Raw genomic sequence first — 17,311 nt, forward strand, 5'->3', positions numbered from 1 at the left:
GTTCATTTACCAATGCACTTTTTCTTCCAGCTCAGTATATTTATTCTATGTAAGCACATGTATTATGGCGGATTGCAAACTATTCGTATCAATGTTGGACGCCACTTTTGGTCAGTTTTTGTTCATTTGCAAATTGTATGATGTTTAACTATGCTATTCAATGCATACAAGATGCATACAAGATGATATAAGTCGACGCACTCTTTTTGCAACGTAGAATTACTTAGAACGATGCAAAGTTTAGTAAAAGGACAAACTAATTGGTAACCGTCACCGATGCCATTCAACATATTTTTCACCTTGTCTGCATGAAAAACAGCCCTCATCTCTAGTTATTTCGATTTTAGCGACTTAAAATGTTGTTAGATTTCGATTGCCTTCCAATGATGGCACGTTTCTTTAAAACAGCAACACAATTGTTTTACATGATAAGCATATCCAAATACCATTTAGGTATACAAATAGGACGATTTCATGAAGTGGAGGTTACACTGATTTTCCTGAAATATAGCTGATTTTGGCATTTTTCATTTAGCATTTTTTCATTATGACTTTTAAAAACTTCATTTGAAACTTGTCCTATCTGATTGAGATTTGGATTCTTTATTTATTTGAACTGTTTTTACTAAATACAGCAAAACCAAAAACATATATACATATGAAACAATATTTTGCCGCCCATTATTGACCCATATAAAAACCTGTTATATTGACACAAGGCATCCATCCTTATGAGTAATAAGTGTGTTTAATAGCGCTTAAACACAGACACACCTTGCTGGAAATGGGTTTTTTTTTCAGATATCCCCACTAAGCAGCTTTAATACAGACTGTTGTTATTGCATTATTTCGCTCCCACCCCACGAAATATTAATGTAGGAGTTTAAATAAATAGCATATACATTCTATAGACAAATGACCAATTGGCACGCGAAATAACACTAATTTCTAGTGCTTCAAGACTTCCAACACCATACATAATGAGAATGTGCAACATTTGTACAAACCATTAAACAGCGTTACAAAATGTTTTTAATAAGAAAAATAAAAACATAACTAACTAATTCGAGCTAGATATGAAATATCTACATTTCTGTACTGAGAATTTGTTCGAATCTAATTGCATCTTTAGTTTTTTCAGCGATACAAGGACAGTTGGTGGTATATTGTTGTGAATAAGAACAATGTTTCCAGACAGAGCTATACAGTTGACATTATAATTTAAAAAACAACTATTCTGAACAAAACGGGTGTTAGCTTTCTGAACAAGTATATGGCATCTAGGGGCTGGTCGTTTAGTCAATGGAGAATCCAATGATTCTAAGTCAATGCAGAAATTATAATGGACACCTTTACTATTATAATACGTCACCTACGTTCCGTGTCGCCAGAGCGGGTCGAGCAGCTTGCGAACCCCCCGGAAGTCGGGCCTGTTGTCCGGCGATTCCTCCCAGCACATTTGCATGCACTCAATGACGAAACTGTCGCATGACAGAAGGCTGGTGTTAGGACGGAACGGGACCGAATTGGAATCGTTGCGCACGCGATCAATTACCTCTGAAATCGTGTCGTTTAATCCTACATTATAGTTATGTTTGACTGTGGAAGACAAGCTAACATGTTAAAAAAGACGATTAAAAGTCTCTTTTCAAACGCACATTTTCAATAGAGGAAGATTATGAAACCATTAAGGTTTTAAGTAAAACACATTAGTCCTGATGAAATATAGAAGTATGCATTGATTAGAATACCCCACAATGTTCAGACGGCGTCAAAATTTTCTTTGGGTTCGATACTTTTGTCACAATACTAAAATTGCGAACTGAATACTTAAAAGTGTATTTAGACAAAAATATGCGGAAACCAACGATCAGTATAACAAACAACAAAAACAACTTGAAAACCTCGCCCTTAGATGAATAACATTGCAGAATGAACTCAACATATCGTCTGGCTGGTTAGTATGACAGACTTGCATTGAGATAAAACAAAAGGCACTCAAATATTTTTTCAGTTCTATAGAACTTATTATTAATTCCTGAATTTCTCCGCAGCTTTTTAACTTCCAGTTTTTATGTCAAACAATGGACCAAACAGTCACCTTTTGGCGTCATGTTACAAAATCCATATGGACCCCGACGTCCGAATATTTCATGAAGAACTATTGCAAATGAGTATATGTCGCCGTTCTGAGAGCCTTTCGAAAGTGAGGTGCGTAAATGTTCCGGGGCTTTCCAAAACAGATCTGAAACAGACAGGATGTGAGATGCATTGAACAGCGAATTATACATTCAAACATAACTGAACAATGAAAACTAGTTTCGGCAAAGAAACAATTAATATATGATACCAAAGCTTACTTTCAGTGTTTCATTACAATGCTTATAAATTAAGTATTTTTAATATGATTTGAAGATATATGGCGTATAAAAGTGCGAGTATGCGAGTACGCTTACCAATTAAGGAAATAACTATTCTAAGAGAAATGATGGTTTCGAAGCATGACGGTGTCTACTTTGGATACTATGAAAACTATTCTAGCGTCTTAAATAGGGGTGTCATTTTCGTGTTAAGATCATACTTCTATGGAAGGCATGTTCCTCCTCTATTTTGTACGTGGCTGCTCGAACCTCCAGCAGACCAAAATCTGTAATCTGCAGCGTCCATCGGCTCGTTACCACGCAGTTTGAACTTTTCAGGTTACCATGGTAAACAAGCTCGCTCTCGTGCAAAAATGTCATACCCTGTGAATAATGACCACTGATTAAATGAGTGTCTTTATTTAGTGATTAAAAAGAATTGTTAATAAACATTTCAATATTATCAATTTCTTTTTCGATCAAGTATCTTTTCTACTGGTGATTCTTGTTAAGTCTCACAATTTGATCTAATTACGAAAGACATGTCTGCAACCTTGCATCATTGATCTTTCTAAAAGTTTATTGTTAGTAACTGCATCAAACTTAATCGAATTGGAAATGAATTACCAGTTTATTGGTTAAACCAAATTTCAAAACAAAGCTTAAGTCATTTGTTATATTAATTATTTATATTGTTTAACTGGATGTAATGGATATTAGATACAAGTACTGATGGTGACATTCTGATACCGTTCTATTGTCTCTTCATGCCATACCTGAATAATGTCTTTTACAAGTGAAGATAGAAACATGTTGTCAAGTTTAACATCTTCATTTTCCAAGATATCCTGAAAAATAAACAAGCAAGGATACATAGAAACACCGAGACACCACGTTTAAACGCATCGCTCTTGACATGATCAAATGTTAATAATCTGTTGTATTCATTTAAGATATTTTAAAACTTAATATTCCAATTGACTAGATTGTTTCCTCTTAACTCACGGTAAGGCTTCCTTTGGAGCAGTACTCTGTGACTATGATGAATACTGGCGGGTCAATACAAGCGCCTAAGAATGCGTTGATGTTGTTATGTCTAAGGTCACGCATCTGGAAAGAGGATGTGATTAAATTTAGTTCATAATTTAAAACTATGTGTTGGATATAGTTAATTATCGTGCTTGTTAAAATATCAAAATTATATCAAAAGCGTTCAGTTAAGAATCAACGTATGGGGCATTGAAATCAGAATGTATCGAGGAAAAGTGTTTGTTCCAGTATAAGTTTGCAATATATTTCACCGAGTGGTTTAAAATATCAAAACACATATTCTACGAGTGGCAATGAGTGAAATATTCACTTTTGGTGTTAACGAGATGAAATATATTGGGAACTTAAACTTGAACAGTTTTATTCTTTATTTTATGCTTAAGTAGGTTTTAATTGGTAGTTTATTGTATTTTTTTTCAAAAAAGAGGGCCACATTGTATGCGAAAGTTAAATGATGTTGCGACAATAACGTTTGATTTTGAAAAAGAGAGCGGGCTAAATTTTCAAAACAGTGAAACATATCGAACTGTTATTTCAATGTTTGAAAAAGTAAAATATCGTTTCTACTTCACGGATAAATCTCTATAATCTACAGGAAAGCATACAACAAAAAATCTAATCAATACCGGTTACACTAATTAGTCAAGTATTAATAATTTCCGAGTAATTAAAGGCATGACTTTATGAACCTTCATTCAGCCTTTAACTATGGACTGAACTGCTAAATTTAATCCTCATTATACGCTAGATAGCAGAGAAAATAAATGATTCATTCTGATTAAAAGATGATAAATATTAATGTGTGATCTGAGCTGAGGTCGCTCTTTGAATTAATAATGCCAATGACAGAAATGATAGATGAAAGCATTAAACGATGATTATGTCATGTTTAATGTGTCCTTGGCTTTAAATACTCTTAAGACTTAAGAATAATCAAGTTGAACTGCTGACCGCTGAATCACACCATCTTGTTTGAATAAAGATATCTTAATATATCAAAGGCGTCGTAAATAAATGCAAGGCATTAAATAATCTGCCTCTTGCTGTTTTTTGAGATATAAAAGTAATAGTTATTGAAACCTTAATAAAGTAAGATCCTAATGTTCATCTTTTTATGAAATCGTGATAATGTTCAATGCGATGTTTATTGAAGTTGATATACATGCCTTTCTCTATTCAAACTTCATACTATGGTATTATGAGATTGTTGAAATGTATAATATATCATAAACAAAATCCCTTAGCTGTGTCATTATCACTGCAGAATAAATAAACAAAGTATGTTGTTTTGAAATTATAATTGAAGCGTTTTATCTATCTTGTTTAAACTAACTTATAAACTTTTCACCACTGATTGGTTTTATCGAACTTATTATTGCAAGCAATATTCAAAAAGACAATTCCCATAGATAACGTAAGTGATGCGGTGAGTGTTATGAATAACAGTAATAGTGTACTGAAGTCTACAGGGACACGCCCAGCAGACTAACAAGGAGTGAGATGTGCTTACATTGTATAAGCACAGAGCCCAGACCTATAACCAGTCATTAAGATGCATATAGGAAACAAACTCAATCTATATGCTGTATTTATATTGAACTTTCTTTCACAAAAAAATGCATGGGTTATCGCACTGGCCGGACCGCAAAACAGAGAAGTTCACCAAAGCGCTAAATGCAAGATTTAATCCCACATTGATACATGATGTTATGCATGTCTTGTACCTCTGTATTAACTGATCGATAAAAAGAAAATTAAAGACACAAATGACGTCGAACAAGTACCAAAAATTATGAATTATAAAACTAAAACAATATTCCTACCAGTTTCATTTCCTTTTTCGTCTTCCTGCTGATGTAGAGGTGTTTCTTTTCGTACATTTTCAGGGCGACAATCTGGCCCCGGTAGCCTCCAGTCCGAGCATACACCTGGGTGTACGACATTCGCGAGTCCATCGATAATTGGGACAATGTCATCTAAAATAAAGATGTAACCATGTTTTTGGTTTTTGAACATGTCAAATTATTATTTTTTGTAGTTTTCCTATATCACTCGTAAATGGTGTCTGTGTCCTGGGTTTCTATGTGACGACTCCCGTTCTGAAAAAGTATAAATACAACAACAAAACACTGTCGACAGCGAACAGTGAACGAATTATGTTGGTTTGATATTATCATTTGAAGCCTGTTATCACTCTAATCTCAAAGATTTTTTTTTCTCACATTAGTCATTGCTAATGTTTATCCTATCGATCGTTAGTGTTATTTATTAATCATTACTGTTAGACCGGGCATCAGTGGCTGGTACCTGCGTCCTCAGATTTCTGTGCATAAAAGGTAAATCACAATAACGAAACGCTGCAAAACATGTACAGTGATATTATTTTATTAGATTTTGAGTACGAATTGAATCGTACTGTAAGTACACTATAACGATAACACTAAGGTTATTGAAAGAGTTTAATTTCATGGTCACAGCGAAAAAAGAAGAGTCAACAAAAGGAAGTTTTTTGTTATTAGCTGATGATAGAACAACATACATGCATTTATTTCTATTAACGATATGAATGTTTATATTCTACCCAGTATTAGGCTATTAGAATTGTCATGTTCACAAGAACATACTAAAGTATGAGGATTACTGCATCATCACAAGATAAGAAAAAAAGAGTTTTCTTGTGGTAGGCATGCATTTCCTCGGAACAAGACCATGCCGAGACAGTTGTTGTAAACAACCACGCTTCTGAAGGAGAAAGCCATTATGAGCGTTCATGTCAATAACACGTCTGCATTCACCTATACTGATGTTTAACATGAGATAAACATCAGACAAATGAATAGTGTATTTCTAAAGACAAAAGCGGACGTAATATTGGTTTCGGATAGAAGGTCATCTTTCAATAACCTCAATATCCCCAGATCACTAACATTTCTTATACATATATCACTAATGAACATGTTGTAGAGGTATGACACTCATATCAAATTTTCAGTGTACCTTGGTTGCTATGGAACATGTGAAATACTGTTTGTATACAACTGCTCTTGAGACAATGCATTACACCTCAAATAGCACATCGACATTGACATTTATTCGATATAGCATTAGAAAAACTAATCTGATAAGTCGATATATTGACGCTTTTGGCTTATTATTCGATATAAAGTTTACATTCAGCGTTACGCAATTCTCGTACGCCAGAGCGATGATGCAATGCTACATTTGTCATTCCCAAACCCCTGATGAACTAGAATGTGTAATGCTTGATATTTGTTCTGATCACAGTATTTGGATGCATCACATATTTATTGATTTTATTTATTTTTAAATTCGAAGAAAAGTGATAGCTGCTGTACATTCAAATCGAACGGCAATGATGCTGGAGGAGCAATCACGTGGTTACATATGTATTTATGTTCAATTCTCGTCCATTATATTGATACAATTGAAACGACAGATATAAGACCAGTAGCCAGAAAATAACAAAGTACCTGTTTAAAGGCACAAGTCTAAGGCCTCACAAACGGTAAACAAGACACACAACATGCAAACACCATTGGAAAGAACATTCGTACATTCTACGCTATTATTTTTATATAACACTACGTCAACAAAATGATATATGTCTTTTGTATAAAAAGGTGTTTTGTTCAAATTCCGATCCACATCGGAGCTAACAGGGCTGTGCAAAAGACAACACAAATCCAGCACACGATATCTAACATTCAAAATCAACATCAAAACAGTCATTCAAATAGTTATTGAACAAGAATAAAGCATACCACTAATGCTCTTATTTGTCAGTATTGATTATAACTTATAAGAAGACAAGTTAAACATTCATTAAGGATGTATAGTAGCCTACCCTGCTTCCAAAGCTGTCCCTCCGGTCGCTGGACTCGGAGGTCTTCAGGTCTTCACGAGGAATCTTCCACAGCAGACCCGCTATTTCTTGCTCATATCGCCAGTTTCTGTGGATAATAATGGGTGTTTAATGTTAGTTTCAGCAAGGGCTTCTGAATACTGGTCTTAGATCCCGAGGGTTATTAAAGAACAATTGAATGTCGGGTTCAGAACCATTGTCTTTACAAGGGATATTCGATACTGGTGGGACACCTGGTAATTACATTTCGTCTAACGTTATAGGGCTTACTCAAGTAATACTAAATATATTTTAATCCCCATTAAACATGGGTAACATTGATAAACATGCCGATATTCAATATTGATATTAATTAATTAGGTTAAGAATGTGTCATTTAGTATTTGTCTCAATTCCAAGGTTTACAAGGGGTAATCAACATTGATTTTCGTTGCTGAATGTTGACATGGCTCTTAAGAAAGAATCTTCAATGTCGATCTTAGATCCTAAGGAGTAGCAATGCTGGGAATCATTTGTTGTCTTACTATTACAGGATTAACAGGGATGGTGGTATAATGATGCTCTTAGTTCCTCATGGTTAACCATTCCCTCAAGTGGCATTGTAAGACTTCAGAATCTTTAAGCAATTCGAGGCTAAATGTCTCGACTTCCTAGTGTTTTTTGCACTAAAAACAAAAACAAAAAAATAATAGTGGTTTGTAGAGATTCAATCCCAGAATATTAAACAAAATAAATACCTGTGTTTATGTGTGTATCTGTGTGACCGCTAAAGCACAGTTGTGGCACCAATTACAACATATAACACATAGGAATAACAAAACGTCCGCATTCGAGTGCTTATTGTTGATTTCCCACGCCGATTTCTTATCTACATAACACAATGGCTCTGGGTGACGCTTTGGTACCTATAATAGCTAGCAATGTTGCCCCGGCTCGATTCTTTCGTTTTAAGGTGATGCATCCGGTAAGTTTTAATGTAGTTTTTTACTTCATTTTACATTGTTTTCAAATTGACGCTGGCATATATTGAACAAATTGTAATATAATTGTTGAGACAATTGTGAGTTAATGCTTTACAAACGGAAAATCAGAATACAATATATTACCATATCCAATAGATGGAAAGTAAAAGATGCTTTAGGTTATAGCTTATACTTCAAGCAAATGAAATCGCCATTATTAAGTATCACGCGTCATCATTTCGTACCCCGCCGGCAAGCGCCTACGGTCTTTCGCGAAGGCCTTGATATTAAAACAAAAACTTAGCGGAAAAATTATATTACCTTTAATTTGGTACACCGTACTCATATTTCGACTTTAAGAATACGAGGTATTTGTTTATCGTAGAACAGAGCGTTGTTCTACTATGTACGAGTTCAGTTTTACTTAATTGAATTACAAAATAAAGACATGACAAGTAAGAATGTCGCTAATTCGTACTGAACAACTTTGGACAGGCTCGTTTAAAAAAAATGAGATAAAAATATAAGTGTTCACAAAGAATTAAATTGATGGAAATAATATATTGGCAACACAATTTTGTTTCTTTCCTACTTAGATTACCCTCAGAAACTATTTAATATGACATTAAGTTTACTAAGCGACCTTTTGACAACTCGAAGTCGATAGGATTCCAACTTGAGTTGAGGTTAACATTTCACAAGTACATACAATAGTGAACTTCAAAGAAGAAAATGGTATGTAAATTAAAAAGGTTAAAACATGGACGACTCGGACCGTTGCCTGGTAATTGAACCACGTGTCGGGCCTTTATTTAGAAATATGATTTGAAATCCTTTCGAACGTCAGAACGACGTCATATTTCGAAGTTGTGAATGCTTGCAATGTATGTTTATTTGCACTTCCACGTTCTTTTAACCGGTTAACTTTTAGGTTTAAATTTAATTGTCAACGATCGAGAAATTGCTATGTCTCATTTTGCTTTTATTATATGTTTGTTTTTCTCATCGAGTTCCGAATTGACTGAATCGCTTATGTGTATGTTTTGAATTGTTTGCATACACTGCATATAAGGATTAAAGGCAATAAAAGAGCTTGCAATTGTCTCAAATCGGCACCTCTTGTTATTCATCGTTCTTTTTTCCTGAAGAGATTCGACTTGGTTTGCTGGACATTAAGTTTACCATTGTCGGGAACTCCCATGGGCAACTAAATGTAATTGGATGTGGGCTAGACACGAGTAATCATATTTTTACATATAAATAATGTCGAAACATTGTAGGTGCTACTGCACGCCACACAGATTATTGCCGTTTATAGCCAGATGAACTGATATCCTGCTGTCTTGGACAAATATGACTGATTCCGTGTATGTACTTTTCAGTACCAACGGCATTGCAATGTGCTGATCTATACTATCGGAATCATTGACCGTTCTAATTATACGCTAATCTGCTTCGGCTTTAATTCTGAATACCCAGCCTGTTTGTTCTTTATCATTCAGAAAACGTCGTCTAGGTAATCATAGATTAAATATTTCAGTCAAGTACTTGCAGGCAAGGTCTCATCGGGGATATTCAAGGGTTGTGCCAAAGGTTCTCGACAAGCGCTTTATCTAATTTTCCTGACGTCTGAAAGTTATTTTATTATAGGGAAACAAAAACAAACTATGTTTGATTTGAAAATCATATATTCTCTCAAATAAGAGCATGATGAAGTCGGACGAAAAGGCGGTGAAGCACAAACAGCAAGTGGTTTTGTAGTATTTTCTTGGACAACCCTAATATATCTGTGTATGGTAAGAATGTCTGTAGATTGGGCCGATAATGATTTTTAGGTATAAACGTATACTCTTTGATTGTTAATTAGCACAAAAACATGAATGCAAAGCAGATTCTCGAAAATTACCAACTATGTCGATTGAATACTTTAAGAGAGCTTTTAAACGGATCAGAAAATAACAGCGGTTCATCATCGGATCGATATTTCCGTATTTGGGAACGAAATCAAATGCATGTCCTATATTGTTTAAACCATCAGCTACAAGTCGGATTAATACCGTAGCAGAATACTGAATCAATAACGGATAGAATTGGGATATATTCCATAAATGATATATATCCGATGTTGATCCAATATGTATCAGATTTGATGTCGGTTGGATATGAGTTTGCTGATTTAAATTACAACGGTTGACTGCAAAACCTTATACATCTTGTTTCTGAATAAAGATTGAAGTGACCTTTAACATATATAAAGGTCTCCCCTGCACTCCGGAATACCATTGATGTACGCACCGGAATCCGCAAAAAAAAATAAACTTATATCCTAAACACAAAAACAGTTTATTCCTGTATAAACAGGAAAGAAAGAAAGGCCCAAATACGATGGTGTGTACACTTCAGGTTCAGCCTTGTCGTTTGGACTCACATGTCCTACATCATTATGTTTTCACACGAAAGGGGCTAGGAAATTGAAACAATATTTGTCATAAACAGTGTGGAATTCTTACGCTTTCCTTACGATATTTACGGGTTTTTTTCCAAAAGAATTAAATATCACTTTTATTTTGGATCAATAAATTTTGAATACGTTTTTGAAGTATTCTAAGACTTTATTTTGGCTTTAGACCAAAACATTGTTTGATCTATTTTGTGTATTTGATAGGAAACGCATAGTTTTTGATAAGATTCCATATAATGTGAACAGAAAACTACTGGCATTTTTTTCTTATATCTAGAAAAACAGATTTCTACTTAAAATTGTGTCGCAATTTGATAGCTTAAATTCTTACTCATACCTAAAAAAATACTAAGATACAACTTACTTAATCATTTGTGGCCACCATTTCGTTTGTTTGTGCGGTCGATTCTCCTCCCTGATTGATGTTTGCATATTTTGTTATGGAATCGGAATCACGTTTGCTATTTAAGTAGAATCGAGAGTACCTAACCTTAGCAACCAGAATACATACCACGCAACTGGCACATAGTCCGGCTTACCAAAGGGCAAGGGCGTCATACATAATGCTGTTCTTGTTTGCACTTATTTCAACTATCCTAATTTTTGTTTGTCATTATAAACATCTCGTCCATACCTGTAAATAACAAGAGCGATGATGATGAGGACAAGAGCTATCCCTCCAATGACCCCGCCAAGTATCTCAAAGGTGTATCTCTTGGGCGGAATGCACCTCTGGGCCCGGTACCCACACCTAGGCTCGTCTATTGGCGACTCCCCAGACACCCATAATATATCCATACCGTCGTATAGGCGTAACACCTGAAAGTATTTTAAATTACAGATATATTACTTGCTCCTGGTAAGAAGAGGTAAAGAAAGTTTAGCAAGTATCGTGCTTTAAAGCATTCTCATTCACCAGAGGGTACACATAGCATCGTCACTCTGATGAACGAGAATGACTTAAAAGAGACTCGCTCACAGATTTGTACTGAAAATTAGTTTTCCCGGGAACGCAACTGAAAACCCTTATTCAATAAAATATTTACTCTTTGATACCGCCATTAATAGAAAATGAAATACAATTTAAGTATAAAAACTTTATTGTTGTAGTGGGGACCGAATCCACACTGGTATAATTATGAAATAAAATTAAGCTGACGCCTGAAACAATGGGCCACGGAGACTTCTACACTTTATAACGAATATTTTAACTTTTATAGCATACGTCGTTAACCATACATTGTTAACATCATGTGATAATGTAATCAGCAAACCATGCTTTACCCTTTACTGAACTGCGTTTCCAACGTTTTTCAAAATTGTTGTCTTCAAAGACAATATTGGAGCAATTATCAACATTTGCCAGCTGTCAGTTTCTAAGATTTTACACTCTAAATGATTTGTCACATTTTATTTAGTAAAACAATATTTATTCATTTTGTAAAAATTGCATTTTACCAACCATGACCGAGACTTACATTAGACGATAATGAGAAACGCTGGGTAACTTTATGATGGCTATTTCAAACAAAGAGGCACATGGGCAACATAAATACAAAGACTGTGAAAGCTCTTCTTGGCAAACTTGATTATCTCTTTAACGCGTTTTAAGTTTAACACGCAAATCACATTTACCAACAATATCCCGTGATGCGTTTATGTCTGTCTCACTTATTCAGTATGCAAGTACGGCCGATTGAACAATTTACAAAATTCGATTGGAAACATGAAAACTGAATTTGGTCTGATACCAAAATCGATTCAATTGTATTTATTTCACTCTAAAGGCAATTCATCATTCTCGGAGCCTCTTTCACGAAAATAAGCGATGGTACGTTTTACCAGTAAAAAAAACAGGTCTTTATCTTGGTATATGACAACAATACTCACAGGAGCTCTTACTTTGACAGAGAAAATTACTATCCAACTTTAATTACCTAAGCATCATGCAGCTACCTTCCATAAGTTCAATTAGATAAAAAAAAAATCATTTGGCCCTAGAGATGCAGGAATTGACATACATAATTTTGACGTCAACAAAAGCGCGTTTGTATTTGGTTACTGACTTTAATGACGTCATGACGCGCAGTGATTTTGCGTCCGAGGTTTTGTCCTCACGAGAAACGTTGTCCTTTTGATGTTTTAGAAATTAATTTGTTATCATATATTTCATAAATATGTCTCAATTTGTTTTTGACTTTCTGAAATATAAACATTTTAATCATGTTTTATATCTTACAATAGTGTCAGATGGCGCGTTGTGATACATGAGTTCTCTTACCCTATACTAGGTAAGACAGTTATTTCAATATCCGGTAAATGTTATGCAAGAAATATTATATATCAGCAATATTATAATGTTATTATTTAGATGATTTCATATTGGCCCAGTTATTTGTCCGATGTTAGCTGTATTTGCCTGAGCCCGAAAGGGCGAAGGCAAATACAGCTGACCGAGAACAAATAACTCGGTCAATATGAAATCACCTAATTAATAAGTATTGTATTAATGAACCATTACTATTTCGGTTAAATCATTCTAATAACTTACCTTAAGTTCACATTGAAGCCGTATTTATACCATATTCATTCATAGTGAATGCTTTTCTTGAATTAACTTTGCTAATTTTTACATGCATCCTTAAAGTGACATTGCACATACATATGAAAAAAGAACTGTACCGTGCAAGGAAGCATGTATTTTCGTCTTAATTTCGTAAATCGTATGCCGAAACGTCAAATGCTTTACCTTCGTCCTCCATTTTGTCGGTGAACAAAATCATAATAGTCGTAAAATCCACCACTGGGTTAAATACAATTGTAATATAAAACCGTACAAAGTGGCTCAGGTATTTTATAGGTTTATGTTTTCCAAATAGGTTTATACGAAGCACATCATTTTAAAAACAGTCGCAAAACAGAAAACAAAATGGCTACCTTTAAAAATAATTTCCAGCATATTTCTCATATTAGGCGAATTTCGACAGCCATTGAAAATGGTCCATTTCTCAAATCCTATATTAGGCGAGTTCTGTAGCCAATCAAAACGGAGGAAACTCATATTTGTCGAGTTCCGTTAATATTTGGCGAGTTTGTTCGATATCTAGTGAGTTTTGACATTATCTTGGCTTCAATTGTCTGGTATTTGTACCGCGAATTTCCCCGTATCTCGTCAAATACGTAATAGTTGATTAATAAAAGCATATATAGTTGTCTGTTTTACCGCGACGAACTTACACGCATAGGCCCTCCCGATATCTCAGGGGTAGGAAATCCGATTTGGGAGGAAAAATCATTGGTTCAATCAAACCCCGACCGCATCATACCACATACGATTATAATAAGAGTACCAGTACTCTTTCGACAATCAACTTTGAGGGCTGAACACGTGTTTTCTCGTTCACTCCTGGAAGGTTGTATCCGTTGCTTTTACAAACCGGCATGTCTAAGAACGAAGGATTTTATCCGAAATGGAAGCTAATAATGAAGTTTACCCGGACTCCTTTGTACCTTATTCTGTCTCTTTAGTTTCAGCTATACATACAGGGCCTTGTAGGAACTAAGTAATGTGCTTTTTCATCAATAATAATTATATATACGTATAAACAAACAAAGGCACTTACAAGACATGACCAAATAAATTGTCTCATATCTTTAACGCTTCTGTGAACAGTTGTTGGGAAATACTCCAAAGGTTTATCATACAAAGAAGATTTACAGATAAGGAAGTCCTTTCATGCCTGGAAATGGGTGGATTAATTTCTAATTCATTAGTAGTAAAAACTGTTCCTTTGGAGTTGTAAATAGCAAAAGAGTTAGCAAGAATCAGTGTAATTGTAAGAAGGAAAGATTGGGTATCCCAATAAAAACGTGCTCCAGAAACATACATCAAACTCTTTCGGTTTCTTTGATGCCATGTGTATGGCATCTATATATAACATAATTGCACGTTCTTTTCTTTAATGAAACGAGAAACAGTAGATGATGAAACATGATATTCATCTTTGACGATGTATTTTAAAGACACATGGTAGTTAGTTGAGGGATTTTGAAAAAAACACAATTGTATTAAGACACGATCTTTTGGACTTATCAGTGTGACATATTTTGATTAAGGAGAGCATGCATGATAATTATCATTATTTTGCGAAGGGTACTGGAAGCGTTTATTATCTTTTGAAGCTTCTACAAAGATTTTAATTGTTACAAGTGAATAAAGCTACCGGAGGTCCACTGCTGACACGGCCAATCTGGAAATGACCGACCGGCAACATGGAGTAGTCAGAGAGGTTGGTTTTGTACGGTTGCCTTGACAACAACGTATAATTTCCCTCCGCGTCACCGTTCTTGTCGATGTGAACTTGGTAGCCTTGAATACCTACACAGCGGGAATACACATGTTAATTATTGAAAAGCTAAATATAGATATTGAAAATGTGCATAAAAATATCCAGGATACTGTGTTTCAACGGTTAAACAATTCGCAAAATTTGCTCTTGTTTTAAACATCTTTGTTTTCAAAAATACGTATAACTTTAGTTTTGTTGTTGTAGAAAATAAAGTCGCTCTGCAATAATGTAAGCATGATGTTCCGTGATTGGAACTATTTATTTAGACACAGCTTATGCAATAAACAAGTTATTGACATTTGTCCTATAAAAGAAATGACAAGAAAACTCGGACAGCTTGACACATATAAGTCAGCTTGACATATAGAAAACAAGTCAGTTTATATTAGATCGGAACACGGGCAATAACGATTGATTAAATACAATCCTTTTCAATCCGCTTATTCCATTTGTATTGACATTCATCTGGCCAAGGGACAGACGACTAAATGAAAAACATGTATCAGCAGGAGGAACGTCGCCGGAGGTACTTCTTTTACGAATTTCCGTAAATCTAATTTCTTTCAATTACCATTGACATCATCAATAGCGAAATTTATCACAGCTATACGTTAAGCCAACGTGAGAAATAGTTATAAGTTCTTCAACGACATGGTCCGTTTGTCATTCAGTGAGATAAAATATTGGGAATACATCCCTTGGTAAAGGTCAAAAGGACACTAAAATCTCAAGCTAATTGGAAATGCTTAAAGCCCAAGCGTTCTTGAAACCCATGAATGCATTGTTATGTCATCAGTGTAAGCTTCTCGAAGCCGTTTGAAGTATTCCACCTTCAGGAAATGTGTCCATGTTGTAATCCATTTTGGTTAAAGGTATTATCAAATGACCCATGAACAAAACCTTCACTTTTATAATCAATACTTTTCCGGCTACTGCCAGAACAGTTGCTTTATATCTATACATTACGGTGACTTAGATTGCATACTCAATTATCTGTAGTTATAAGAACATGAATTTCAATAGCAACCCAAATAAAGCAGTATATTGTAGCTAAGTTTTCAAATTGTTTACTTGTATAGTTTGTATCCAGAATTTTCTCAACGATGGCGGTGCCATTTGTTACTGATCCAGCCGCCTCTATGACCTCGTGGACTGCTTTAGCATACAGAAGGACAGCATCGTACAGGTACGCAGCAAACACTGTTGTCTGAAGTTAATTAAGGTCACCACACTTAACGGCATTATGTTGTAAACAAACAACAGGCAGTAATAAATTAAAAGTTCACACCGTACATAATGAACGTATCAGTTTGATGTTAAACCTTCTTCAAGGACGAGCTTCCTGCAGTTACAAAAGTATATGTTAACCCAACAAATTTCATAATTGTTAAAGGCAGAATGTGTCATACCCTTCGAACATATCCCTCGATATTGGGAAAGCTGAATGGCTCCTTCTCGCAATATAAGGTCACTGTCCGCTTGAAGGACTCGTAGTGTGGATTTGTGGGTGGACTTCCGGTGATAACAAGCAACGATCGAACGGCCTCCTCATTGGTCTTTGTCATCGGTGGGTCTGTCGTTCCTGGTTATAAACGGTAATTACACTTATGAATATGAAGTGGGAGCTATGGGAACAGAGCCCAGTGATCAAATATGGTATGACCTTGTTAGTTGAAACGTGGTTCGAAGGAAAGAAATAATGGCCAGATGAATATATTGGCTATTTGACACCTGCAAGTGCATTCTTTGTTAAGAGCTCAACGTAGAATGAACAATGAACATGGCAACTAAAAATGGAGACATACAGTTTTAATGTAGAATGTAGTGCCTTTCGGCATTTACGATTACCATCCGATGAACGCAACATCTTTGGATATGTTCGGATCATGAGTCATCGCATAACAATATACATGTATATTGATAATAATGTATCTTTGTTATTGTTTGTATTGTGTCAGCAGAACCCGAAAAACTTGTACAAACATGCTAGATGATGTTTTTTCCCCGCGTTATTATGACGTCATTTGAAAAAATGTTTCCGGTTACGGTCGGGTTATTACATTTACAGAACGGGTGAGAAAGAACTACAGTAAAAAAAATACTTAGATGAAATGCAAGTATGCAGTGCAATAATTAAATCGACCGCCGTAGCAAAGTCACTTAGGCATCAAACGAGGTACATCATACGCTTTAAGAATATACGATGCCATTGTTTTGATATCTCATAACGTTTTGAGCTAAATCCT

The 17,311-nt window shown here is 35.1% G+C and overlaps 1 protein-coding gene across 2 annotated transcripts in view; it reads right to left on the reverse strand.

Moving 5' to 3' along the window:
- The window catches only part of LOC128212853 (receptor-type guanylate cyclase Gyc76C-like), a 169,570-nt gene that overhangs the window by 6,028 nt on the left and 146,231 nt on the right, over positions 1-17,311 (reverse strand). For both annotated transcript variants that reach the window (XM_052918226.1, XM_052918215.1), the window contains exons 5-15: positions 16,475-16,647; positions 16,137-16,272; positions 14,940-15,094; positions 11,351-11,535; positions 7,276-7,381; positions 5,234-5,386; positions 3,366-3,470; positions 3,137-3,208; positions 2,582-2,744; positions 2,102-2,245; positions 1,377-1,557 (exon numbers count right to left, since the gene is read on the reverse strand). In XM_052918226.1, coding sequence (XP_052774186.1) covers positions 1,377-1,557; positions 2,102-2,245; positions 2,582-2,744; positions 3,137-3,208; positions 3,366-3,470; positions 5,234-5,386; positions 7,276-7,381; positions 11,351-11,535; positions 14,940-15,094; positions 16,137-16,272; positions 16,475-16,647 — 1,573 coding nt within the window. The remainder of the gene's footprint in view (positions 1-1,376; positions 1,558-2,101; positions 2,246-2,581; positions 2,745-3,136; positions 3,209-3,365; positions 3,471-5,233; positions 5,387-7,275; positions 7,382-11,350; positions 11,536-14,939; positions 15,095-16,136; positions 16,273-16,474; positions 16,648-17,311) is intronic.

This window comes from Mya arenaria, chromosome 2, assembly GCF_026914265.1.
Source record: "Mya arenaria isolate MELC-2E11 chromosome 2, ASM2691426v1".
In the NCBI taxonomy this organism is placed as follows: domain Eukaryota; kingdom Metazoa; phylum Mollusca; class Bivalvia; order Myida; family Myidae; genus Mya; species Mya arenaria.